Raw genomic sequence first — 26463 nt, 5'->3', positions numbered from 1 at the left:
GCATGACCTAAAGCCCCAGTCGCAACCTGATGATGCTGCCCAGCTTGTGTTTATGTATTTGCAGCAAATTCCTTATCTATAACAGGCATAGGAAAGGGAAAAAAGGGCATATCAGCAGTATTGTATCGCTGACTCTCCCTGCAGACCTTGCCTTACTGATAATTATTAACTCTCTTAAACTGAGAGCCACTGCAGAATTCCATAACTAAAATATGATGGTGTTTCTCAAAATAAAAATGCTTGGTGAATGTTTCATTCTGCTCAAAGAAAAAAATGCCCACAGGGTTTCCTTGGCCTGTGCATACCAGGACAACTTGGGGTTGTCCCCATTGATCTTGCTCAAAACCCAGATGGGACAACTGCAGCATGGCCCTGGCCCACAGAAAACCTGCAGTTCCTCCTTTAGGCCATCTTTTGAGGTTGTTTCTTCCACTGCCTTCCAGTCCTCTTTCTCTGTTTTCTCTGGTTTGGCCAAAGGCATGAGGTCCAGTTTCTTGCTGGTTTTTGAAAACACTTGCACTTTAAACCCAACCCTTTGACATGGGTGAAACAGCCCAGGAGTGTTTCCTGTGGTCCACGAGCTCAACCCCTCTCCCCATGATAAGCTAAAAAGCTGGCTTTAATGTATATAATGAAAGACATGGTTAAAAACGGTGCTTTAATAAAGAAATACAAATGACAATCTAAAAATGTCTTTTATTGGGCTGCTAATAATGACCAGCGGTGAGAGTGGAGGGGTAAGCAGTATAATGAGCTCCTGGGAGGGAGCTTGGATACAGCTGTTCCCTGTGTCCCAGAAATCAGGTAGAAGATATCTTGAGCTCACCAGGAGCCAGGGGACTTGGCAGTGAGCAGTGTGGCACACCAGACCCAGACCCTGCTCTGGTGAGCTCAGGTTTTGCATAGCAGCTCCCCAGCTCGGTCCTCACCTGCCAATTGCTCAGCTTGGGAAACAAACAGGCAAGCACTGAGGAGTTCAAGTTTTGTATATTCATGTCAGTCAAACAGAGACTATTCCCTCCCCTGCCCAATGATTCTTGCCCACCCCAGCCCCTTGCCCGCCCCAGTGCCGAGTGATGCCCAGCCAGATCCACACTGGAATAAGTCAGACACCCAGGAACCTGATTCACGCTGATGTAGCCAGGATGTGAATCTGGCCTCACAAATAACATTTCCCCCTGAGTGGGAAACAAAACATGTTAATCTTCTTGGTTTGGAAACCCATATTTTTTTTCCCCTTGAACACAGAGCTCTGTCCCCCCATCATTAGCAGATGTCTTGCATACAAACTGCATTACCCATAAAGTCTGCTTACTCCAAGCAAATGTTTCTCCATCTTTTCTTTTTTTCTTTTTACTTCAATTTGAAGTGAAAGGTACAGTATAGGATTCAAATGCTTTTGCATTACACGGGTTTCTGATCACTTGAAAAACCCCACAGAAAAAAACGACTTCACAAACCTGAAACACTGTCTGAATCGTTTTGCTGCATTTTGTTCTGCCTAGCTGAACTTCCTTATGATTTCTTTTTTTTTCCTTTGCTTTACATGGCACTTTGCTTTTGCTTGTTTATAACTTTACTCCTTTATTAAAAAAAATAAATTCATAGCTCCTGTTTCAGCTCTCACTTCGTGTCAGTGTTTCTACCCTGTGGATGTGTCGCACAGGCAGGAACGTCAGGAAATTGCCCGAAAGGCAGAACTACAGAGTAGCTCAAAGGAAGAAGCAAACCTGAACGCCAAAGCATGGTTTGGTGTTGTCCCAGCTCTTGCCCACACCAAATGCTGGCTCCAGGGCTGCAGGCAGGGACGTGCAGGCAGAAGAAATAAGAGGCAACTCATAGAAGGGTTCAGAAATTGGGCTTTGTCACCGACAGCTGGCTGGCCTGCTCGCCGGGATCTGAATGGCACCTCTGACTTTTCTTTGGCTCAAAGATTTAACATTAAGGCAAAAATCAGACACAGTGCAGAAGCTCCATCAAATCTTTGGCACGACAGCAGCAACAACAACAACAACAAAAAATTACTGTACACATGAGCTGAGAGGGTAACATTTCCCAGTTAAGCAAAGGGAAAAGTGCTAAATAAATTGCACATACTAAAAGGTGGCTGGCTTAACAACAATAAGAAGCATCCCTGTCCTTTGTTTTTTCTTTTCTTTTCCTTTTTTCCTTTCTGTTCCAGAGATTAAGAGAGTTCCTTGGCCAATCATCATCTCCAAAAGGGGTTTCTGCAAAAAAGCTGCTTGCAGTCTTCATCTGGATCGTGCAACCTCTGCCAAGACCAGATGTAACTCTGGCTGGAAGCTCGTCTGAATCCTCCTTTCCTGGTTATTACTCCTGGAAAGAGAAAGATGCACCATCAGAAGAGGGAACACATGGTATCCTGTCGGCTCCTTGTGCATGGACAACTGTTGCTGACGCACACTGTGGCATCCTTGGGGACTGTTGGCCATGGATCTGTGATTTTTTAAGAGCTGGGCTCACAGAGGAACCATCTGTAGGTGCCACAGTGGTGGCCAGAGATTGCATAAAGGAGAGGGATCAGCAGACAGAGGGGATGCGGAAGGTTTTGGGAGGAAAAATAACACAGTAATTAGGTGTTGGCTTTAACTTCTGATGTAAAAAACTAAATTAGAAGTGAGACAAACACCTGTTTTTGAAAAGACCTGGAGCCTTTTGGTCTGTTTTCAGTTTCAGAAGCTGATCTCAGAAAGCAACAAGCTGGGTTTGTGCAGGAAATGGGCTTTATTTCTGTATTGTAGCTGTTGTATATACTTTTCTGTGTACATGGCTGCTCTGCCTGTGGGACTGCAACCTGTCCCATGAGCCTGTGTATCCCCTGCGAGTCACTGTCATGGCAGATGTACTTGGGTAATTGAACTGGGCTACAGGATATTATGGCCAGGTCCATTGGAAAATGCTCAACTTCAAACCACAGCAGCTTCAGACAAGGAAAACCTCATCTAAACCCCCTTTCACATTAAAATAAGCACTGTGAATTTCCCACAAACAATTGTTAGCATAGTTCAAAACAAGAGGAAAATCCTCAGGGCCTGAGGATTTCATGAGATCACATCTGTGTTGTCCAAACTGCCTTCATCGCGTGGGCTCCCAAATCCTCATTTAAGTAACTTAGGAATTAGAAACTTGGAAATGAGACCCCATTTACCAAGTGCAACCACTGTTTTTTGCTTTTTGCCAATGCATTTAAGAGCCCTTCCTTTGGACATGGTCACTAATTTCCTGGAGATCAGCCATCTTTCTGACAGTCTTAAAAAGTTAAACTCCTTAAAGGTTGGCCTGGAAAACATTTTTTTCCTCAATCTGTTTTGCTTCTGTACTGCCTCTCTTTTTCCTTCACTAGATATTGTAACAGTAAGGTACAAAATATTAGTAGCATACTGGTATTTGATTTATTTTATGACTATCATTAGGGCAGCTGCTGTGAGATCAACTATCACAGCTGAGCCTCCACACCAGGTTAAGGTGCAGGGGAACCCAAAATCCACCTTGCCACCCCCTCCTGCCAAGTGCAGACCCTGGGAAGTACAGGATTGCCCAGGACCATCAGGGTTTCCCTTGATAAGAGCATTTCACTGAAAGTACCCACGTCATCCTCCACGCAATAAATGCTGGTGTCTGCTGGACCCCAGAACTCCTGGAGTTGGGGTCAGCACACCTGGATATGGTGGAGGAGGCTCTGCTGGAGGAGACTCTGCATCTTTCTGGATGGAGATGCATCCCAGCACATCCCAGGAATAACAGAGTCCTTGGATAAAGTCACTCCATCGGTTCCAGCCCGCAGCAGTTGTTCTCCTACATAAGCAATCATGAGCTCTTCATATCTGGCATGTGCCAAATCTGAAAACAGAGCTCATTATTCCAATTATGAGGTGTCTCTGCAGACTGGATGACCCTACCTGAGTGCTTCTCAGAGCAGAAGATGTAGAAACTATTGCCCTAATTCAAGGCCTTAATTGGTATTTGGGATTTTGAATAAATGAGGTTTGGGTGGGAGGATGACAAAGAGCTTTGTGTATTGCAAATGTTTCTGCTGGGAACCTCCTAAAATTATTTTCCAACAATAAATAATATATATTAATAATGTGTAATAGAAAAGTCAGTTGTTTAATTTATCCCACATGGAAAGAAAATGTAAAAGAAGAAAAAGGAGGGAAGCAATGACAACTCTCATTAATATTGAAAGACAGTAGAGAGACCAATCCCCCCCCTGTTCCCGCCTAGAACAGCAGTCTTAGCAAGCAAAACCTTTTCTACTGTAGGAACGAATTACCCAGCAGTAGCAGCCTCTTGTCCTAAGCCAAAGCCACCAGAGTCACAGGCCTCTGGTGCCCTTTAAAGTCCTGAACAAACAGGACCTGGGATTGCAGTTAAAACCTCCTGCATTTGCTGGGAGAGACCCTACCCTCCTGCTCAGGGTGCTGATCAAAAGCACTGGTGGGTTTTGGGAAGCAGGATGGTTTTAGGAAGAGAAGTCTCAGTGGCAGCTCTCCTCTGTGAGGTCTCTGGGGGGCAAGAGGGAATATGCACAAACCAGCCAAGGGCAGGTAAGGGTTGTCTTGTTGTACCTTTGAGGGGAAGGAAATGCGAAGGGGAACAGAGAGATCCCTCTGCAACGCGATGGAGATGCTCAGCACACCTCACTCGTTTGTTGCCAGGCACTGCCCAGTGCTGGCCATGGGTTATGTTTGGTGGGAATGGGCTCCGTTCTTTCCCCCTCCACCCCTTTCCACTCCAGCCAGGAGCTCTGAAGACAGATTTATTAGCCTGGGTCTGCTTTAAACTAATAATATCGGAACTCCCGTGGCTCTTGAATTTGACAACTGGCCCAATGACCTTGGTGAGTTTGCAGCATCCCAGAGCATTTCAATCTCTATAAATCAAAGCAGTTCTGGAATTGAGTCAGCCTTTGTTCCAGGGTTTCTCCTGTCTCCTCTACTCACATTTTCCTTTTGCTGTAGTTACCCAATATCTGTGGGGTGGATCTTACCCTATTCTTGGCAACACCCTTGCTTTAAAGGGAATGGACCCTATGCTGGGACTCTGCTCCCACCATGGGAGCAAATCCCTGGCCCCAGTCTTTGTGTGCTGTGACATGGCTACTCCAATACCCCTTAAAGCAAAGGGGCTTTTGGGGTGCTGTCATGCAACAGGGAAGTCCCACCTCACATCCTTTTGCAAGGAAAAGCTTTCAGCCCTGCTCTTTGGGGTACTGATGCTCAGCCCCCCCCAGGGTGTGCAGTGCCTCTGGGGATCCACACAGCTGCTGCTGCCTCCCTGTCCATCCTTGGGTGAACTTATCACGAGCCTTAACACCCGCGCCCCACCTGCAACTGCTATTTTCGGTTGCAGGGACATATAAAATCCAAGGAACAAGCAAATGAATCTCACTACCCCCTCAACACCTTGTTTTTAAGCGGGTCCCTGGGTGTGTAATCCTCCAACCAGCATGGGGCAGGAGTAACTCATGACCGGGCAGATCCAGGACCTCCCCGTGCCCCCAGGGATGCTGCCATCCTGCTGTCCCGCGGCAGATGGACAGACGGCTCGGGGCGGGTGGCTGCTCTCCTTTGGTCCAGCTCCTCCCCGGAGCCCGCGGAGCTGGCGGCCGTGGGGAAGCAGACTGGCTGGCTGCCCGCTCTCGCCGGCAAGTCCTAGCAGGGAAATGAAGCTATTTTTAAAGAGGAACCTCTGCTAAGTCAAACTGCAGGGAAAGGGAGGTCGAACCTCATCATGAGACCCCCCCTGTGCACATAGGACGGGGAGCCGCGAGGAAGAAATGCCACGCAGATCATCAGGGTTTTACTGTGCTGGCTCTGAATGGTCCTGATAATCAATATCAGATGATCAATAACAGCAAGCCCCGGCAGCCAGGATCATCCAGGGGGTGGGAGCTGTGGCTTTATCTAAGGGCTCTGTCTAAATAAATCACGAGTCATGATACAGTGTTATCAAAAAAATATGCTCCAAGAAAATGGTTTCAGTGCCATACAAATCAAGCCTGACACTACCATTTCTCTTTCATAATATAAACCCTTTACTCATTCACTCCTGCAAGTAAAAACGCTCGCAGAACGCCTTCCTGTCAATTTTTTTCAGTGGAAAGAAGTGTTACCTACAACGGAATCTCTGCTTTTATGAAAGTAGCAATAAGGTGGCATCAAGGCACGGCACACCACCACAATAACTATTTTATGTAATGCAATAATTGCATGCATAATGTCAGCCCTTTTAGTGCAGCATATTGCAACAAACAGAGAGGCTTTTCATTCCACATACGATTCTAAATAATTTAATTATCTGGGAAAAGATATATATATATCTTCATATATATGTGTGTGTGTGTATATATATATCTATAAAGTGTATTTTTAATTTTTAATTCCTTGCATCTGTGCTCATCCACACACGCAGGCACAAAAACAAGAAACTAAATTCCAGCCCAAAACTTTTATTGAGCTCCAACTGCTCGCCTGTTATTCATAACCCAGTTTCCTCTCTCACAAAGAGACCTTTCGCATGGTTTTGGTTTTTTTTTTTTATGTGTGTGTGTGTGTGTTTCTTTTTTTTTTTTTTCCCCTTCTGCCTCGCTAACAGCTGCTCGCAGTGTTGTATCCTGAGTGATGATGAGGTTCTGAAAGTGTTTTTTTGGAACAGATGGCCAGGAGAGAGCTGGGGAATGTGCCAGCAGCGAGCTGGGGAATGCGCCAAGTCCTGCAGTGACTGAGTACTCCGGGTTCCAGCTCGCGTGCCTTTCCCCTGCCCTCTGCCCCAAGTGGCGCCAGCAGGACTTCCCAGCTCGCGCTCCGAACATCTGGAGTCTGCGACTGCCAGAAGAGCCGGGACGGGGGGAGGATGAAGCGAAAAAAAAATCCCTCACCCATCCCTCCCTGCTCCGGCTGAGCTCCCAGGGCCGCGGCGATGTTGCTGCCTAGCACGGGGGCTAATCAAGAGCAAAGAGGGGAGGGGAAGGGAGAGAAAATGAACCTTGTGATGGGCGCTTGGGGTTTTTCAGTGCTGGGTGTGCCGTACAGGGTATTTACTGGCGGTCGGATCCTGCCCCGGGTAGACCGAAGGGCTGCCTGCTGGGGGAGTAAGATCTGCCCCATAGCCTTGGGGCCAGATCCTGTGGGGCTGGGGGGCCCAGGGGGCTGCAATGCACAGCTCTGCACCCCCACAAACCCCAGTCTCCAGGGAGAGCCCCTGGCCATGCACCCTACAGCCCTAACCCGACCCTGAGCTGTAACACTGCCTTCCTGCAGGAGGAAAGAGACTGTACGAGCAGCAAGCTGGACCCCAAACATTACAGAATCCATGTGAGGTTTTCAGACGACCTCGGGATCTGTGCAGAAACCATGTACATCAGGGATAAGGAAACTTGGACCCCCCTTTCTGATCCAACCCCTTTCTGGAGGATGCTCCTGGATGGAGCTGAAGGCAGCTCCCTCCCTTTTCCTAGGATATCAGTGTGGCCCCAGCAGGACTTGGGGCTCTGCTGAGGATGTTGCAACACAAACCTCCAATGTGGTGTGACTTGGGTGCATGGTGAAGGGCAAGGCTTACTCCAGATCACTCTAAAACTGAGCAAGAGGCAGCTTGAAAAAATGAAAACTATCATCAGAATTCGCCCCCTCACACCACAGGCAGCTTTTTTTTTCTTTTTTTTAAGAAAAAGGCATTTGAAGCCTCCTTTGTTGCTTATAAATGAGATCTCCCATCACCAAACACCCTCAGTCAAGTCTCAATTGCAACAACTAAAATCACCTTATAACTGCAGTTAGGACTGAAAAGGGGATTTTTGTTTTTCTAGTCAAGTTTGAAAGGCTAAAGCCAACCTTTCTAATTAAAAAAATGGAGTAGAAAGGAGAGGGGGGAGAAAATTACTCAGTAAATTTCCTATTGCAACAGCAAAGTCTGAACAACAGCCTAACGTTAGGGACACCGGCTAATTCGCCCTCAGAACCAAAGCAAGAGGCAACGTACAATCCAGCAAACGCAACATCTGGAGTCCCTGCCTGCCAAAACAAACTCCAACCGGCTACTTTTTTTGTGTGAAAAGCTCACGGTGCCACAGCACATCGCAACCAGAGAGCTGAGAGAGCGAGTGAGAGAGGCAGAGACACAATAAAATGGAGATGACAGGAGATAAGGGTGTTGTGGACCCAACCGCGGAGCTCAGGGAGCAGAGGTCTGTGCTCAGGCTTGCTATAATTTTTTTAAAGAGAGAATATAAAAGGAAACTTAAAAAAACCCCAACAACAACAAAATAACAACCACCCCAAAGTCGATAATTCAGAGGAACCGCTCAGTGAGCAGTGGTTTCAGAGACCTGATTAAAAACACACAGAGCTTACAAAAACGTGTCGATTTCAACATTAATGAGGGTGTGGTGTTTTTGGGCCAAGCCATTGTATCCTCATACAGCTGCCTGCATGAGACCCCCCAGTAGAGACATCCCTTCACACCACCTGACATCCAGAGCTTGGATTGTCCCTGCACAGCCATCCCGGATCTGTAATTTCCCTCTGACAGCAGTCCTTTCCTCCCTTGTGCTCATGATGCCATTAATTTGCTTGGCTCAAGGAGAATGGGAGATAGCAAGACGAGTCCTCCCAACCCAGGCTTTGCATTTCCACTCCTATCTACTGGGAATTATCAGAGTTATTTAGTGGTACCTGCTGGTTTTTGCTTCATCCTCATCTGAATGTGCTCTTGCCATCACCTGAGCAAATACTGCTGGAAATAAAATTAACCATATCATCCCAAGAGAATCTACACACTCTGGGGCTACCCTAAACTCGGACTTTCCAAAACAGCAGAAATGCATTTGCTGGAATTTCCAGCGAGAAAAGTAAGGTAGAGCTGGCATTAAGACCCTGCCTCACGTACAAAGCCTGGCTTTCTTTTCAGACAGGGCTTTGGGAGAAGGGTTAGGGTGTGTGGCCTTCAAGAACGTGGAGAAAAGGCAGATTTTCTCCTGCTGACACTGTTTCAGCGGGTTGGCGATGGCCTGTTGCTGATGCCGCGTGAGAATTTCACTGTTCACGCACTCTCAATGGGCTGAGGGCTTTTCTCCATGCATCTGCTCTGGAGAGAATTTTAGAGAACAAATGCCATAAATAGAAGAACTTTAATTCTTAATTTATTTTTTTAATTAAGGATGGGCCCAGCCCTAAGCCTCAGATGTGAACACCCTGGGATTTGGAGCCATTTAAAATCTGGCTCCATGTTTTCTGTCTTTAAGCTTGCACTGGTTTACATAAGCCAAGACAATGTGTCTCAGCCCATTGGGCACCCAAAGGCTGAATACCAGCCCAGAAATGTGCTGAAGCTCATCATGAAGGATGCTCATCCTCTTCTTTTTCCCTGTTTTAGCCTTGGGAGGAGACCCAAAACCTAACTAGTGATCTGCTAAAGCCTCAAAAAGGATGCTCATCCCCTTTTTCTCCCCCATCGTAACTTGGAGAGGGGACCCAAGCCCCAACTAGCCATCTGCCCAAGCCCCAGAAATGTTCTCCCCCATCTCAACTTGGCTGGAGACCCAAGAACCAACTCTCACCTTGCCCTGGGATTGGTGGCATCACATCAGTGTTCCTGGGACACCACTGCCTGTGGCACTACAGACCTCACAATGAAACCACAATTTCAGGCTGTGCCCCGGAGCTCCCCCCACATCTCCCAGCTCCAGGCAGTGCTGTGGCTGTGGGTGAGTGGTGCTGTGTCTCTGCCTGGCACTGCTGCTCCGGGGGCATAAATACAGCCCGTGACAGTGAGAGGAAGCGACAAGGGAGTGTGCTATTGTGTTTATTTATAAACTGAATTGCTGCAGGATGATTTGTCGGGCTAAAGAGGAGGAAAAGTGAGGAAACCTGCCCGGATCACAGGCAGATCTTAACGACACCGGGGAAGGAGCCTGCTCCCCGGCTTAGCTGCCCATTCATCCATTAAAATCCCGCTGATTTATTATCCCGCCTGACAAGCAAGCCCAGAAAGCAGGGGGAAGTTCAATTCAAGTTTACAAAACTCTTTTTGTCATAAAAGCCTGAACAAAGACATCAATCACTCCTTTAATTCACCCATGTCACTCTCTGAGAGGAAAACTGGCAGAACGCTCCGTTTCCTCCTCCCGCCGCTTGATGATGATTTCACCTAATTGGTTCAGTGTTAAGTAACCTAAAGGAATGCAAGGCGTAATTAGATTTAACGTTGTTTCCTCAAGATACCCACATGTCCTTCAGGTCATACATCTTACTAATGTGTTTATACATACAATGTCTCCATTAGCTACCTTTTTTTTTGTTGTCGGGTGATTTTTCTCAGAGATAAGTGTTAGATTAAACAAAACAGAAAACACAGGCGGGCGACCGTGTTTTATGGGCTCCAAAAGGCGACTCAAGGTTGGTTTGGTTTAACAAGTAACAGTCCCAAGATGACTCTTAATAGGATCACGCTCGTGTTGAAACACAAGATAGGCGACTAACGAGGGGAAGAGCCCGGCGCAGAGGACTGGGAGGAGAGAAAAGCTTTTGATTAGGAAGGAATGTGGTTATTACAAGATCAGACAGATGGAGGAGAAAAAGCAAGAGAGAAAGGCAAGGGATAAAAAAAAAAAAAAAAAAATCAGGAAAATTTCACGAGGTTGGGAAAGGAAGGAAACCGCTTTGGATATTTTTTTTTTTTTTTGGCTTTTTTTTCTCCCTTTTGTAACTTTTACTGTTATTTAGGGGGCGAGGGGGGGAGGCTGTAACATACCTTCCTTTTTTTAGATCTTCCTTCTGCTTGTAAGGTCCTAGTGCACTGCTCCACGCATTCAGAGAAGCTCATGTTACTGTGGTCAGCGCTGTAATCCAGGTCTGCTAGTCTGGCCAGGGAAAGGATATAGTTACAGGCTATTCTCAAGATGGCCAGTTTGGACAACTTTTGACCATAAGAATAGCAGGGAACCTAGAAAGGGTAACAGGGAAAAAGAAATAATTAAAAATTAGGCCATATAAACAAAATATCTTGCTTGAAGCATGGCAAAACAACTGGAAGTTATTTTCTTAGCAGTTTTTAACATAAATAGAAACTCTAGCGATAAAAATGCCATATGGTCCCAACAGGTTTTTAAGAAGAACTCCCCCGCTGATCTCCATGGGGATGAAAGCAGCACGAAGCCTCTTGATTTCAGCAGGGCAGTTCTGCTTAAAATGTGATGGCAGGATACAGCCTGGGATGTCTGCCTGCTGTTCAGTTCTTGGAGGCCCTGTTTCTCTCAGAAATCTGCAGCCCCCATGCCACCCAGTAACTTGCCTTGAATTACTCACTCCCCACAAGTAGCTCCCATGTCATCACAGGTCTTGCAGAATAAGGCAATAAGGAAGTATGAGCAACTATATCACAACCTGGTGTTTTTTGTGCTCAAGCAGCATCGATTGTGGCTTCCAGCCCATGCAAAAACATGATGTTGCTGAGGAGCAAGACCTGGAGGCAGCAATTCCTACCAGCTTAAACATCCCATCACGGTACCTCACCCCCAAAACAGACCAAACCAGAGCCTGGTTCAGGGCCCTGGATGTATCTTATGCAATTTATTTCCTTCACCCTTAAGGATTTCTAATGCAATGTGAAACATTCAAACAATTCAAACTAAACAGTAAGTGTCTAAATAACCGAACAGTGTATGGTTCCTGCTGCAGAATGGGTGGATTGCTTTTCCATCGCGATCCAGCAAAAAACTTCACTCAATTTTGGGCACGTAACTTTAACATGTTATGTGTTTAACACCCAGACCCTTCCCCAACTCTGTTGTCCTTCTCTGGACACGCTCCAGCACCTTAATGTCTTGTAGTGCAATGCCATACACACTATCTACTACTGATACCCCTGAAAATACATGGAATCATGGAATAGCTTGGGTTGGGAGGGACCTTTCAAGGTCACCTAGTCCAAACTCCCCCCTGAACTGGGCAGGGGCATTGCAGAGAATCTATTAAATCACTCAGAAGAGCTAACCTAAATGTGATAGACTTGGGACCCCATTTTCTAGTTTGCAAAATTGCTAAAAGTAATTCAGCCCTTCATGCACAAGAGACTATTGCCTACAGGAAACTGGAGTCGGGCATTTATCTGAAATCCATCCTGGCCTCTCAGGTTGTCTGACCACTCATGAGTCTAAGTTTTCATACTACATCAATCACGGGAATGCCTCAATGTCCACCAGCCATCTGCCTCCGTACCAGTCTCCATCCTCCTCATCCCTCTGGAGTGTCACACTCAGGGTTGGAGATTTTTTTAATGCTTCTTGCCATGCTCATGCCTCAGCCTCTCTTTTCTCCACAGGGACACAAGCATGGGATCATTCCTGGAGTGATGTCCCTGACTTTACAGAAAGTAAGATGGGTTCACCCCTTCCACAAACCCCACAGTGACCATACGCAGATTCCAGAGGAGGAGCAGAACAGCCCAGGCTCCAACTACTGTCACCTCCACAACCTCATATAGATGTGCCATCCCTGTATTTAGTAGCCCATGATAGATCTCTTCTCTCCATTAATTTGGCCCGATAAGCTGAACTCTTGTCGATTTTGAGCAGCCACAACATCCTTTTGCAAAGTTTTCTCCTTGATCTATATAAATTTTTCCTCCTTTTGCTTGTTTTGAACTTAGCTCCTACTGTCTTCCCTTGAGGTTCTCTAGTTCCTGTATTAGAAAAGAGGACAACAGATTTTTATTCACGTCCTCTGTGACACGTTTTCAGTCCTCCATCGTCTCTTCACCCTCTTTTCCAGAAGGAAAAGATCAATCCTCCTTAGCAGACAGTTGTATGGAAGCCATCCTGTATCTCTGATGACCCTTGCTGCTCTTCCCTGAACCTTTCCTAGTCCCTCTGGAGCTGAGAGGATCAGAACAACACGAAGTATTCATGTTGTGGGTGCATTTATCTAACAGATGTTTATGTTAAATATTCCTTTAAATGTTCTGTTAAATATTTCTTTTTTTACCAACTCCTGACGTGATTTGTTAGTGCTACCAGACACTGACTTGAGACTTCCATTGAACCATATACAGAAACCCTGAGGTCTCCCTTCTCTGAGATAATGGCCAGCTCAGGGTCTGTCATTTCACGTGTGGACTCTGGTATGGTTTTTCCTGTATGCATCACTTCACTTTATCTGTACTGTATTTATTTCATGTACCATGTTATTACCCAATCACTCTGAGTCATAAGGTTCAGCACAGCTTGCACAGTCACAATTTCAGGTGGTGGGACCTTTCAGGTCTCCAGCCCAACTCCCTGTTGAAAGCAGAGTTAAGCACAGAGTCAGGCCCTGGTTTGTCTACTCGGGACATCCCTCCCTGCAGGAACTGGCCCTTTTTCCCATGAGCAAATGAATTTTAGTGCTTATGATCCTTTGGGTCATTTGTATTGCATGATGCATAAAGTCATTTAGGTTGGAAAAGACCTCTAAGAACACTGAGTCCAACCATTAACCCAGTATGGCCAAGCCCATCACTAAACTGTGTCCCTAAGCACATCTACATGTTTTCGGAACACTTCCAGGGATGGTGACTCCACCACTTCCCTGGGCAGCCTGTCCCAATGCTTGAATACCCTTTCAGTGAAGAAATTTTTCTAATCTCCAATCTAAACCTCCCCTGGAACAATTCGAGGCCATTTCCTCTTGTCCTATCACTTGTTACTGGGGAGAAGAGAATCACCTCCACTTGGCTACAACCTTCTTTCAGGTAGTTGTGGAGAGCAATAAGGTCTCCCCTGAGCCTCCTTTTGTCCAGGTTAAACAACCCCAGCTCCCTCAGCTGCTTCTCATCAGACTTGTGCTCCAGACCCTTCCCCAGCTCTGTTGTCCTTCTCTGGACACGCTCCAGCATCCCAATGTCTTGTAGTGTGGTGCCATACACACCATCTACTACTGTGAAGACATGGAATCATAGAATAGCTTGGGTTGGGAGGGACCTTTCAAGGTCACCTAGTCCAAACTCGCCCCTGCAACGGGCAGGGGCATTGCAGAGAATCTATGTGTCCTATACCTGCGTCACTGCTGCAATGACCTCAGCTGCACAGAGCAGAGACTTCTCTGCTGGTAACACCAACCCAAAAGGGATGGAGCCACTTCCATGCCTCTTCTGTTGGAATCGGCACCGTGTGTGCCATGGGATTCGAGACACACCCTGTAAGCCCCTCTGCAAAACTGCCAGTCAAGGAAAAATCAAGGCTAAGTGTTGTTCCCATTGCTCCAGAGGGAATCAGAGGGGTAGCTGGAAATGGCTGGAGTCTGGTGGCACAGAGATCCCCTTTTGGTCTGACAAAACCTCTCTCTCAATCCCTGCCTTTACTTCTTTGCCAGCATTATGCACCCACCAGTGGTACTTGCCTTCAGACCATAGTACCTGGTCCCCAGATGCAATGAGCTGTTATTTTGAAAGCAAGAGCTTTGAGCAGCAGAAACACCCAAGTCTTTCAACGCCAATGTAACAAGAACAGCAGAGCGCCCAGATCAAACAGCATCAGGAAAGAACAAAGCAAGATGGAAACTAAAATAGAAGGATTCAGTGCAATGTGGGAGTAATTTCAGAATTAGAGCAAGAAGGAACTTAAATTGAGTGGAAGTAAAATAGAACCACGAAATCCTTGAGGCTGATGCACAGACACTGTCCAGTTACAACACAAGAAGGCAGACTAATGTCTTTTTTCCTCATCTGTTTTGCTCTTTCTTTTGTGTTTTGGGGTTTTTTTTTCAAAAAAAAAAGAAAAAAGAAACAAAATAAAATCCAATCTGGTTTTTTTTTGTAGGATATGTTTGCTACAAATGGCAAGGAGGATCTCAGCGCTAACACAGCTGACAAAACCCTCAACTGGGATTACACAACATTTTTCCCACACCACTGCAGCAGAGTCCAAGTTGGAGCTGCCCCATACGTCCACGGGAAGAGGTTCACCTTGAGCAGCTCAGATACTGCTGCGATGGGTGCGGGGCACCAACATTAAAAGATAAGAGGTTTTTTGCCATGGTAACAGCGTTAGAAAAACTGTTTTATAGGAACCCTCCCTGTCTTGGCTCAGCTCCTGCCATTTTAATGTTTCCTTTTGAATTAAACATGGGAAATTAAGAGAGGAATGAGCCACTTAGTTCAGATCCAGAGTCAAAGCTTCCCCAAGTGTGTGTGTGTGTGTGTGACTTTGGCATTATCTCTTCTTTAACACAAAGTCAGCAGGAAGGAGGGGACAGATTTGCACAGATTGGACACACCTGGATGCCAAGAAATTTTCAAAATCCAACTTAAAACAGAGAGAGTGTCTTAGAAATGGGAAAACACCTGACGCTGGTGTGGCCTTGCAGCTGTAACCCTCCCAGCTTCCATGGAGTCTCCACTACACAGATCTTGGGCAGGTGGTAACGCAAGCAGGTATCTGTCACACTCCTGGCAAGCACCAAGCCCTTCCTTCTGTCACCTTCTTGTTCCTCATGCCTGAACTGAACAGATTTTGGAGCTTTGGTGGGACAGCTGCAAAGATGGTAGCTGAGCAGGTCCATTCAGAGACAGGGGGAACCAGGGCAGAGCTCAAGTTCCTGTGCAGTTAATGAAAATATTTCCCTTATCTGACCTCACTGATCTCTCCCGAGCAGCAGCACAGCTCACCCTCTTGCCTGCAATATTTGCAGTGATTAAAAGGAATTAGGAAGGAACTGCAACTGAAATTTCACACTGATTCGAAGGAATGCAGTTGTCTTCTAGAAAGGCAGAAAGGCTAGAAAGGATACTGGCACCATCCTGGGCTTTGGGAGATCAGCATGGAGCGGGCTGGGACCAGCAGGAACCAGAGCTTCACTCAGAGCATGTTTCTTAGTTGCGTCTGCAAAGGGCTCTGCAGAGTCTCCTGGGTCTTATCAGTGACCCTGAGGCTGGCAGGAGTTGAAGCAAGGCAAGAGGAATGCTCCTGAGACATATTCCTGTGCAGAAGAGCCCTTCTTTGGCAGGAAGATAGAACGGGATGTGACCTAACAGGTCTCTTCCATCCTTGACGTCTGAGATTCAGAGGCAGCGCCCTTGGAAAACCAAGGATGCTCCCTTTGAAGTCCGTGGGAAGTCTGCTGTGCACTTGACCGGAGCAGTGCTCGGCCTGCAGCCAGCCCTCTCCAGAGAGGCAGGGATCTGCTGCAGCTCCCCAAAGGGTCGCTGTCACCCACTGAAAAAATGGGCTGGGAGCTGATTCTGACCCAGGGCACAGGAGAGGAGAGTGCGGGATGAGGTTGGGGAACAACTGGAGAAACAGATGAGGGTACCCCTGAAACATGAGGGTGAAGGGTATGTTCACCGTGGTGGGTCTGTGAGGAACAACCATGAGCATCCCATGGACTTCAGGAGCATTAAGCAAGTTCACATCATTGAGCCTTCTGCCAGGCAGCTCTGTCCTTATCAACACGATACGATTTCTGTAAACATGCTCTGGACCTGCCCAGATAACATCTGTAAAACCAAGTCTGCTTTTACACTGCATAAAGATGCTGGACTAAAGAAGAGTGTCGAGTGCTGGGGGTCCAGACCTCTCTGGTATTGTGCTTGAATCGTGACTTAGCAGCACAGACGTGCACAGATCCCCTCCACACAAAGGTCATGCAGGACAGAATTGGGCCCCCTGGGCACAGCAGGGAAGACAGGGTGGCTCCCATGTTTGCGATGGCTAAGCTGCCCTGACAGCTAGTTCCTCAACATGCCATAAGAAGCTGCTGAACCTACCTGTCTGCTAACTGATCTGGTTTATTTTTATGCTGGGAGTTAAAACACATCAGGCCCCCCTCCCTCCCCTCCCCCAGGAAAGCATTTGGCTGCCTCTCCCCTGCATCCGAACACGCAGCCCAGTGGCGCTGTCTCATTGTTTGTGCTGCGTCTCCTGCCAAAAATATTTCCAGAGGGTTCATACAAATGTCCAGTACTTAATAGTTCTGGCTTTTGTACATCCCTCTTTCCACCCTGGGGTGAGTCAGATGTTTCCTAGAGTTAAGACACCTTGGGGGAATGGTGGCAGGTTGGGGCAGCAGGACTGCCAGTGTTCCCTGCTTGTCGGTCCTGAGCATGGGGGAGGCCTCTCTTTTATGATCCTGAAGTATCTCCAGGGCTGATGTCTGCAGTGCTACTGCAGATGTGTGGGTGCCTCATCCCTGCAAAGTGTCCAAGGCCAGATTGGATGGGAGTCTGAGCAACCTGGTCTAGTGGAAGGTGTCCCTGCCCATGGCAGAGGGCTGGAACACGATGATCTTTAAGGTCCCGTCCAACTCAAATCATTCTACTTCTATGAGTAAGAGCTTTAAAAAGCTGAAGGCCTCACCCAGAAGATGAAGGCCTTGCCTGTTTTCAAGATGTATTACATTGTGGAGTGTGTTTGGGAAGGGTTCAGAGTCACCCTTTTTCTTGTCACCCAATTTTGTGGTAAAGTGAACACATATGGGTCCTCCTGCTTCTCACAGGACTCATTATTTTATGGTCTGGTTGGTGTGTTCAGATTCACCAGCAAGGAACTTGGCTTCCTTACCTTGCTCTCAACAGCTACATGCCCTGAGTCCTTCTAACATCCCAGGCAGGACGATGATGATTTAATGTACAGTTGTATGATGGACAACGCGCTTGCAACAAACGTGGGTAGAGCCCTTCCCAAATCTTTGTTCGCAAAGCCTAGCCATGAATGAATGAATGTATGATGGAAAAGCCTGCAAGCATTCCCAGGATGTCCTTTCACGGTCCTGCCAGACCCCTTCAGACCTGGTTCCCAAATACCCCTCCTCCTGCCCACAGCACAGCAGCAGCCAGCTTCCAGCAATGTCTCCTCCATGCCACTGGTGCTCATTACACTGAACTAGACCTTTGGGGCAGCACGGTGTGGGTTGGAACAAGCAAGGACACATTCTGTTTTGTGGATATATGGCATGGTTCTCAGGGGAGTGCTTTGGAGAAGGGCCCCATAAGAGTCATAAAATAGTTTGTGTTTGCAAAGGACCTTTAAAGGTAAGCTAATACAATCCCCCTGCAGTGAGCAGGGCCATCTTCAACTAGATCAGGTTCTTCAAAGCCCTGTCCAGCCTGACCTTGAATGTTTCCAGGAATGGGGTATCTACCACCTCTCCGGGCAATCTGTGCAACTGTTTCATCAGCCTCATTGTAAAAACTTTCTTCCTTATATCTAGTCTAAATCTACTCTCTTTTAGTTTAAAATCATTACCCCTTGGCCTAGAGCAACAGGGTCTACTAAACAGTTTGTCCCCATCTGTCTTATAGACCCTCTTTAAGGGCAAGGGGTGGGAGAGGCTGAAAAAGTCTCCCAGAACCTTCTCTTCTCCAGGTTGGACAACCCCAACTTTCTCAGCCATCCCTCCGATCATCTTTGTGACCTCCTCTGGACTCACTCCAACAGGTCCATGCCTTTCCTGTGCTGAGGGCCCCAGAGCTGGAAGCAGCACAGCAGGTGGGGTCTCACCAAGGCAGAGTAGAGGGGAAGAATCACCTCCCTTGACCATCTGTGGGTGTCACGGTGTCAGATGCTCCACAGAGCTCTATTCCAGCCAGCAATGGGCAGCTATTCCATACCATGGGTGAGGGAGGCTTTTGTTTCTCTGCCACCAGACTGCGGTGATGGGGAAGGGGCAGCCCCCTCCTAGCACAGCAATCATAGCAGTTTGAAAGGAAGCCCCATCCCTGTCCCACCACAGGGAGAAAAGTGCCTACCCAGGGCCCAAACCCAGCTGAAAAATGCCAAGGAGAACAAAAGCAGCATCGCTCAGGCAGGAGCACTAGTCCTGAACGAGGTGCCTTTGCCTCTTGGGTGGGTGCACGCTGCCAAATAACCCAGCTCCCGGTTCCCTCCCAGCTCCTGGCTCCCCCATCGCTCACATTGCAAAAACATGAGTTCACTCCTTGGAGCGAATGAATTGGCTTCCTCCAAACAAAACCTAGGTGTGGCGCTGGGTGAGTTCACCCCGGGAATCTCTTCCAAATGGCAGTCTGGTTAATGCTGCCCCAGGCCTGGCTCCACTCCATTTTGGACAGTCCTCCTACATTATCCCCATTTTGCAACCCCAGTGCCTCCTGCACATCCCCAGGGCATACAACAAACACTCTCAGTATGAAAAATATCAAAATGCTGGGCTGCAGCAAAGCTCTTACCTTACTGCAGGCTCTTTGAACCACTGCCCAAAAGAGTAACTACACAGAGGACCACTGGGTATCACAGGAGAAATCCCAGGGCCACAAGGCACAGAAAATCTCCTCTGTAAGGGGCTACCCTCAAGCACTATAGTGGGGAAACACTTTTTTGGGTGACAGTTTTGTAATGGCCATCTCCATCTTTAAGGTCCAATGAATCCGATTCCCCTGGTAAATAGGAAACCAAGCTCTACCAGAGATAATGGCATTGCCACAGCCTCAGCTTGGCCTTGGTGACTCTTCAGTCACCACCCACTGCTGGACACCACGGGGTTTTCCACTCCTTTGCTATCGCTGCTTAGACCCAGGAGCTGCTATGAGCAGCTGCAAGGAGCATAACCCTCCCTCTGCTTGCATCCCTGCATGGCACAGGGGACAGTGCAAACCGGGACCAGGATGGGATATATCGCTTTGGGAATGCACACGGCAGGGACCAAAAGAGATGCAGGATGGGAACAAAGAGCCTGGGGGGCTCTGCTGCACGGTACTGTAAAGTGTCCCATCTCCCCACTGCAGTCCGGAGAGGAATTTGAGAGTGGATTAAGGCAGGGAGCAGAGGCTGGATTCAAAGCTTGACAGAGAAAAGCAGACTCTTTCCTCCAATTTCAGCAGGAGCCATAAGAAAACATAAAGGTTAACTTAGGGTGGCTGCAGCAGGCAGAGCAAATATCTCCCGACGGGAGCGGGATTTGTAACAAAAGATAAAATCAGTCAGACAGCAGCCAAGAGAGCAGAAAAGCCCTGTTCTTGGTGACACACAGGCATTGTTTTCAAGATTTTTGTCCTTTTGTCTGGTTTCTCCCTTATTTTCTGTCCTCTTTTGTTGCTTCAGGCCAGTATTTTTTCATCTTCTTTAGCTGTTAAACCACAGTGCCACCCCACTCTGCCCCAACTGGGCTCTAAATATCCATCAGCGTCACTCGGGACCGGCTGTAACCACTGAGACACTCCGGTTAACACTGTGCTGTTCAATGACAGCACACGGCAGTGGTGTTGTACATGATGTCTGGAAGATGTTCCAGCTCTCCTGAAGTCCAGCAGCACCTCTCTAACCATCTCTTCCCACCCAGCTGTCACCCCCAGAGAGCTCAATGGGTGGTTTGTCTTCAGGAGCTGGGTTTTAAAGCATCTTGGGGTTTCCTGCTTGTGGGATCACAGAGGGATGAATCACTGGAAATAGGGAAGGGAGATGTCAGCAGGTGATGGAGGAAAGCTCTCAGCCTCCTCACCACACAGAAAGGACACGCCAGAGACACTGGTCACATGCAGTGTCGCGCCTGCAGAGGTGACAAACCACGGCTGCTTTTGGGATGACATACAAAGAGGACGAGCACGTAATGACACATGCCCAGAACAGCCTCAGCCTCCTCTGGCTTGTGGCTGACTGCTCAAGTCGTGGGTCCTGCCTCCATTTAGTGCCTGGCTTGTCCTTCAAAGCCCTGCAGACAGCTTGCCCACATGCCACCCCACAGCCATGTAACCTCCTCCTGTGTGGCCTTGAGGCTGCCGCTCCTGATGTCCCACCATGCTCCCAATAGGAGCAAGCAGGGGCTTTTCTGCACTGACTTAACAACAAACCACAGCAGCCACGTGCATGTCGGCAGCAAAAAGTGAAAGGATGCTAGTGGGGGGAAAAAACCTCCATTCCAGCAGCTAAAAAACCCTATAAAACTCTAAAGTATCTCCAGAGCCCACATGAGTGCAGAGAGCGAGGCTGTCAGCTGCTGAGGCAGAAAGTGTCCTGGTAATGCAGTGGTGAAAAGATTTAGAAAAATGCCAATATACTTCAAGGGAAAATAAATGCCTGTGGACACATTTGCTCCCAGCGCAGACTCCAGCTCGCTGTGGCTCGATGCATTGCTTTCTCAAGGAGGAGCTGGACAGCAGTGCTCCAGAGAGAAACCAGATGTGCAAGTCCAGGCAGGCTCCAGATCAGGAAGGCTGCTGTGGTTGTCTCTGTCCATCGACGGAGAGTTTGCTGCCACCTTAGGGTCTGTCAGCACAGCTGAGGAGCTCGATCCCAACTCCTGTGAGTGCAACATACTGGTGGGAGCTGGTTTGCTTGGCTGCCCATGCAGTCTCATGGTGAAAAGTACTATCTCCTTCCAGCCAAGTCCCCCAGGAGCAAACCTGGTGGCTAAGTCCATGCTGCAACAGATGTTGAGATAGACCAGTTTCATACTTGGGATTTGCTGGAGAATGAGACTCTTGCTGCCAATGCGAATTTGCAGACAATAAAAAAAAAAAAGGAGCCAGCATTGCTTGGCATGGAGAGCAGTTGCTCTGAAGATATGCAATGTTGTTGTCACATCTTGTCTCCTCCAAATGGTTGCACTGCTTCACAAATCTGAACATCCACCAGCACAAGGACTGGTAGGAGTCTTCACATGGAGGAGGAGATGCCCTCAGGTTCTTGCGGACTTGGCGCTGTGACTCATCAGAAATGTTTGGGTTCACTGACCACCCACAATGGCAGGGAGACAGAGAGAAAAAGGATGGAAGTGACAACCCATTATGTCACTTATGGAGGGTCCTGCAGCAGTAGTATAGGAATCCACTGACCAGGACCTGCCAGGGCATTCAAGGGCAGACCAGTGCTCCAGAGAGGAGCTGCCCAGTCACGAGGAAGAAGCAGAACTGGGGACGGACACCAGAAAGGCAGCAGCAGAAGGGCAGCCAAGGATAGCAGAAATATCTCCACCACCTCAAAGTGTTTCACAGTAGGTCAGTGTTTTCCGGGGGAGCTATGCTGTGACCCTCAGGAGTCTGCTGTTAGTGGAAGGATCATCACTTGGACAAACGATGCTTGGGGGACTGAAGGTGGGAAAATCTTTTCCAGACTGAGTAGCTGAAGATCACAAGTGCCAAGACCAGGGAGAAGGAGCTGTTATCTCAGGAGCATCTGCTCTTCAGCCCCACTTCAGTGCTATGGTCCTATGGTGAAGGCAGCAGCTCAATATAGAGAGAGGGAGAGAGAACCTTGTTCCTGGTGGCCGCAACACCAAGGGGTGAACACAATGGCAATGACACGTCTCACAGCAGCAGGCAGCTTCCCAGAGCTGGCAGCTGCCCGCCTACCTCCCACCTCTGAGGGGGCCCTGCCCTCAGAGGCGAGCCAGGGACAGCTAAGTGCTCAGGGACATAGCTGGATTAGCCTCCCCTTGTGTGAAACAACTGTGTTTGGCTCTTCCTCCACCAAGAACTGGAAGAAAAAAAAAAAACCCCACACCCCTTCCTGCCATCTGGAGAGTTAGTCGACACAAGCCAAAACATGTGTGCCATATGTACACAGCTGCAGAGTGCAGGGACGCCGCTGTCAGCCCATCTGCCCGGCACGCTGAGTGCCAGTTGCCTACCCTGGGGTGGGCTGCTGAGACAGGGAGAGTGTCCTGCACAGAGGCATGACTTCCTCTTCCTCCTCCTCACCAGGCATGGACAGGCTCCCTACAGCTTGGCTGTGGTGGGTCTGATCCTACAAGCAATGGGGTTTTATCTCACGCATGCCAGTGAGGATGGGTATCTCCAGCCCTGTGCATCCAAACGTGACAGGGAAAGGTATGACAGCTGTGTAGGTGCTGGGTACCAGTGGCTGAACAGGGCTCCTGCTTCCAGCAGCTCCACATCCAGCACCTGAGCCCTTCCCAAAGGAGTGTGGGGCGGGGGCTGGCTGCGTGCAAGCGCTGCGCTCTCCCCTGCTCCTCGCCCGCCTGTCTGCAGGGAGGTATCAGTTTCAGTGCCTCAGGAAAGGCCTCCCAGCTGCTTAAGAGCCTGATACGTGATGACAAGGAGGGGACGGAGGACTAACCAAGGAACAAGAAGCAAACCGAGGCCTGTGGCAGACAGCGCACAGGGATTGCTTCAGGGATGTGGAAAGTCGACGCTGACCTGAGGCAAGAGAAAGCCTCCCTGCTGCGTGTGCCTCTGCCAGCGCATCTCCCTGCCCCTGCTTCCCGACCCGCTGACCAGGATGTGACAGAGAGCAACGTACTGTCTTCTGATCCGAACTGCTCCTCAAAAACCTCTCCTCCGACCCCGCTGTGAATGACTTGAGTGACAAGGCAGCGCCGTGCGTAAGTGCAATGAAGCTGACTGTCACCTGATGTCACGTACGGCACCAGGCACGCCGCTGGCAGCCCCACAAGAAATGAATACAAATGTCATCCAATGATGGTCGGGACAGCCAGCCCACCCCTCAGCAAATTGCTAGGAAAACCTCGCAGCAAATATTTCCCAGAGAATGATTTCATTCTCTTTGCAGAGTGAATACAGCTCTGCCAGTATGTTCCCGTGCTGACCCTAGAGACCGGCTTTCATGGGAAGAGAGGACAGCAACTTGTTCTCCAGGCTCTTTGGACTCCCAGCTGAGTCCACAGCTGAAATGATTCATGGAGACAGGGCCAAGGCCAGGAATCTGAGGCTTTTCAAGAGTTGCCCATTTCCCAAAAGAGCACGGCTTTAATTTGTTGCCTGCCTGACTCCTGCTTGAGGCTCAGCCTAGAACAAGATTGCCAGTGATTTGGGAAATCAGTGCTACTTCCCCTTGTGGTTTTGGTGGTGTAGATGTCTGTCCACGGAGAATTAGACTGACACTTCCAAGCGTGTTACAGACAGTTGCCAAACAACCAAAATATGGAAGCAGCTTATAGAAACAAAATATATCAAGTCTGGAATCTGCATGTACAAGGGGCAGCCTCTCAGCACTGGGGGACAGCATCCAGCACACATTGGATTACTGGGATTTATGACAGGAGCTGTCAGATCCCACCCTGCGCGGTGATCAAAAATGTTTTAGTTTAGATGCTCATCAGTGATTCCCTCCTGACGTACAGCCCCAAGTCTCAGCCTGCGCTTCTATTGAGGTCAGGGCTGAAGCAGATGACAGGGAAGGATTAAATCTTGGGGTGCAGCTACTCAGCACACAGCAGTCATTGAGAAGGGCTGCAGGCAGCATGATGGAGTTAGGAACAAGCAGAGCTCCGCTAAGCAGGAAAGAGCATTGAGTCCCAAAGCGAGTACACTTGTGGAATAGCTTGGATTAGTAATGTTTGAAAGATGGTAGTGAAAAGCCTGGGTGTATGAGCCCCCCTGCGAGCAGAGCACGCTGCTCCCACCAGGCTGGAAGGACCATCCTGGGAGAGGCAGTGCTCAGCATCTCTCACGATCAGACTCATCTGCAGTTCACAGCCCTCCGAGCCCTGTGCATCTCGTCCTTTCCACACACCTGGAATAGCCCCATCAGCGTTGACCAGAAAGGCAGAACAGCCAGAACAGCTGGGCTTGCAGAGTGTGACAGCACATCTTTGTCTATCAGTGAGCTGTTACACAGTGCCTACACACAGTGAGGGGCTGAGTACTGGGGCCAGAGCACTAATTTATCCTTGTGCAGAAGATGCAAGAACCTTGTGGTTTCTCTGGATCTCTCCTCATCTCAGGGAGATGATAGATGAATTTAGTCCAAAACATCATTTACCTTTCAAAACCTCCACCCTGACAGTGAGAACCCGTCTATTATGCTTCACAGACGACCATGAGGATTTTCAAGTCCTCTCACCAGGCAAACCCAGCACAGCACACGCTTCAAACATGCCCTACAGTAAAACCCATGGGAAACTAACTGGCAAAGGACTACAACTCAACTTGGCTATCCCTGGCAGACAGGGCACATGGAAAGTTTCAGAGGCTGCTGCAGGAACCCCAAGCGCCCTGAGGAGTCAGGCACCCTGCACCGAAGTCAGCAAGAACATGGTGCTGCCCAAATTCCCAGTGATTCCTTTGGGGCAGCTCACCGCAGCCAGAGAACTAGCAAGTACACGTGCTCTTGCTACAAGAGCATCACCCCAGCTCGCAGCTTGGCCAAGTGCCTCTCTCCACACTCTGTTCTCACTTGGAGGGATTTCTCGGGTTTGTTTTATTTCTTCCCCCTCCACACCATTCCCTCTCCGGGGGGGGAAAAAAAAAATAAATAAAAAAAAAGTCCAAAACTTTCTAACTGCAAGCAAATTAAAAGCCCTTATTTATTTATCTTGAGCGTTAGCACAGTTCTAGGGTTGGTACTTCCAGGCATTTTGAACCGACTTCCCCTCCTGTCAGGCGGCTCCTGCCCTTCACCTCCCCTGGCCCCCGGCAGCGCGGGCGCTCCCCCGCGCCCTGCGCACCCACCAGCCCCCGACACGCGGCACAGCGCGGGGGGTGCGGTGGGCGAAGCGATGCCCGGAGCCCCCCGCAGGCGGGCGGCGGCTCCCGGGGCGGCGGCAGGTACCTGCTTCCGCAGCGCCTCGAAGGCGGCGCTGATGGTGTGGACGCGGGTCCTCTCCCGGGCGTTGGCCAGCAGCCGCCGCGTCTGCTGCAGCGCTTTGATCTCCGGCGAGACGCCGGACGCCTCGCCCGGCCGCGGGCGCGGGGAAGCGGCGGGCGGCGGCGGCGGGGCGGCGGGGAAGGCGCTGCTGTTGGCGGCGGCGGCGGGGCCGAGCGCGGCGCTGCGCGGCTCCCAGGCGGGCTGCGGGGCGGCGGCGGCGGCGGGGGGCGGCGCGGGGGGTGCGCGGAGCGCCGTCCGCCTCCCGCTCAGCACTTTGAGCTCCACGCGGAAACTTTTGCAGCCGCCGTGCTTGCGCCGCAGCCGCCGCAGCCCCCCGAGCTCGGCGGGGCAGAGGCGCGGCCAGGGCTCGCCCTCGGCCAGCGGCGCGCTCCGCATGGCGCGGGGCGCTGCTCAGCCGCGGCCGCTCCGCCGCTGCGCTGCTCCCGGTGCTGCTGCTGCCGCTGCTGCCGCCGCCCCGCTGCCGCCCATCGGAGCCCGCCCGGTCGCGGCGGGCAGCGCAGCCCCGGCGGGACGGCTCCCTCTGTCTGTCCGTCCGTTCGCCCGCCCGTCCGTCCTCTCCGAGCGAACGTGCGCCCGCCCGCAGCTGCCCGCAGCTGCCCGCAGCTCCCCGCAGCCTTGCCTCCCGCCGCCGGCAGCCGGCCGCCGCGCAGATGAGCGGCTTTAAAGAAACAGGAAGGCTGGCCTCTTTTTTTTTTTTTTTTTTCTTCCCAAAACAGCTGTGCTGCCAATCTCCTTTGTTCATCCCCCCCCACCCCCCCTTCCCTTCCCTCCCACCCCACTCCCACTTTCTTCTTTAATCTCGCTCTTCCATGCGATGGAAGAGAAATCCTGCCCCCCGGAGACTCGCTGCGACCCACCGCGTGCGCTTCCCCCCCAACCCCCCGCCTGGCTTCCCCAGGGAAATCTGTGATTTGCTTTGGTTTCCAACC

The 26463-nt window shown here is 49.6% G+C and overlaps 1 protein-coding gene across 1 annotated transcript; it reads right to left on the bottom strand.

Moving 5' to 3' along the window:
- Positions 1-676: 676 nt before the first annotated feature.
- On the bottom strand, positions 677-26026 carry ATOH8 (atonal bHLH transcription factor 8). Its single transcript, XM_051798655.1, has 3 exons — positions 25478-26026; positions 10774-10965; positions 677-2337 (listed from the first exon to the last, which is right to left on the bottom strand). The coding sequence occupies exons 1-3, from the start codon at positions 25907-25909 to the stop codon at positions 2332-2334; spliced, it is 630 nt and encodes a 209-aa protein (XP_051654615.1). The 5' UTR covers positions 25910-26026; the 3' UTR covers positions 677-2331.
- Positions 26027-26463: the final 437 nt, after the last annotated feature.

The sequence above is a fragment of the Manacus candei genome, unplaced genomic scaffold (assembly GCF_025592945.1).
Source record: "Manacus candei isolate 608988 ecotype Guabito, Panama unplaced genomic scaffold, ASM2559294v1 h1tg000048l, whole genome shotgun sequence".
NCBI lineage: Eukaryota > Metazoa > Chordata > Aves > Passeriformes > Pipridae > Manacus > Manacus candei.
Note: the sequence above shows the minus strand (reverse complement) of the source record. Positions and strands in the feature narration are given on the sequence as shown.

Excerpts from the sequence above, each read along its gene's own strand:
- ATOH8 (XM_051798655.1), bottom strand. The coding sequence starts at position 25,909 with ATGCGGAGCGCGCCGCTGGCCGAGGGCGAGCCCTGGCCGCGCCTCTGC. Across the intron at positions 10,966-25,477 it reads TCGAGGCGCTGCGGAAGCAG|GTTCCCTGCTATTCTTATGG; the intron begins GTACCTGCCGCC and ends TACCCTTTCTAG.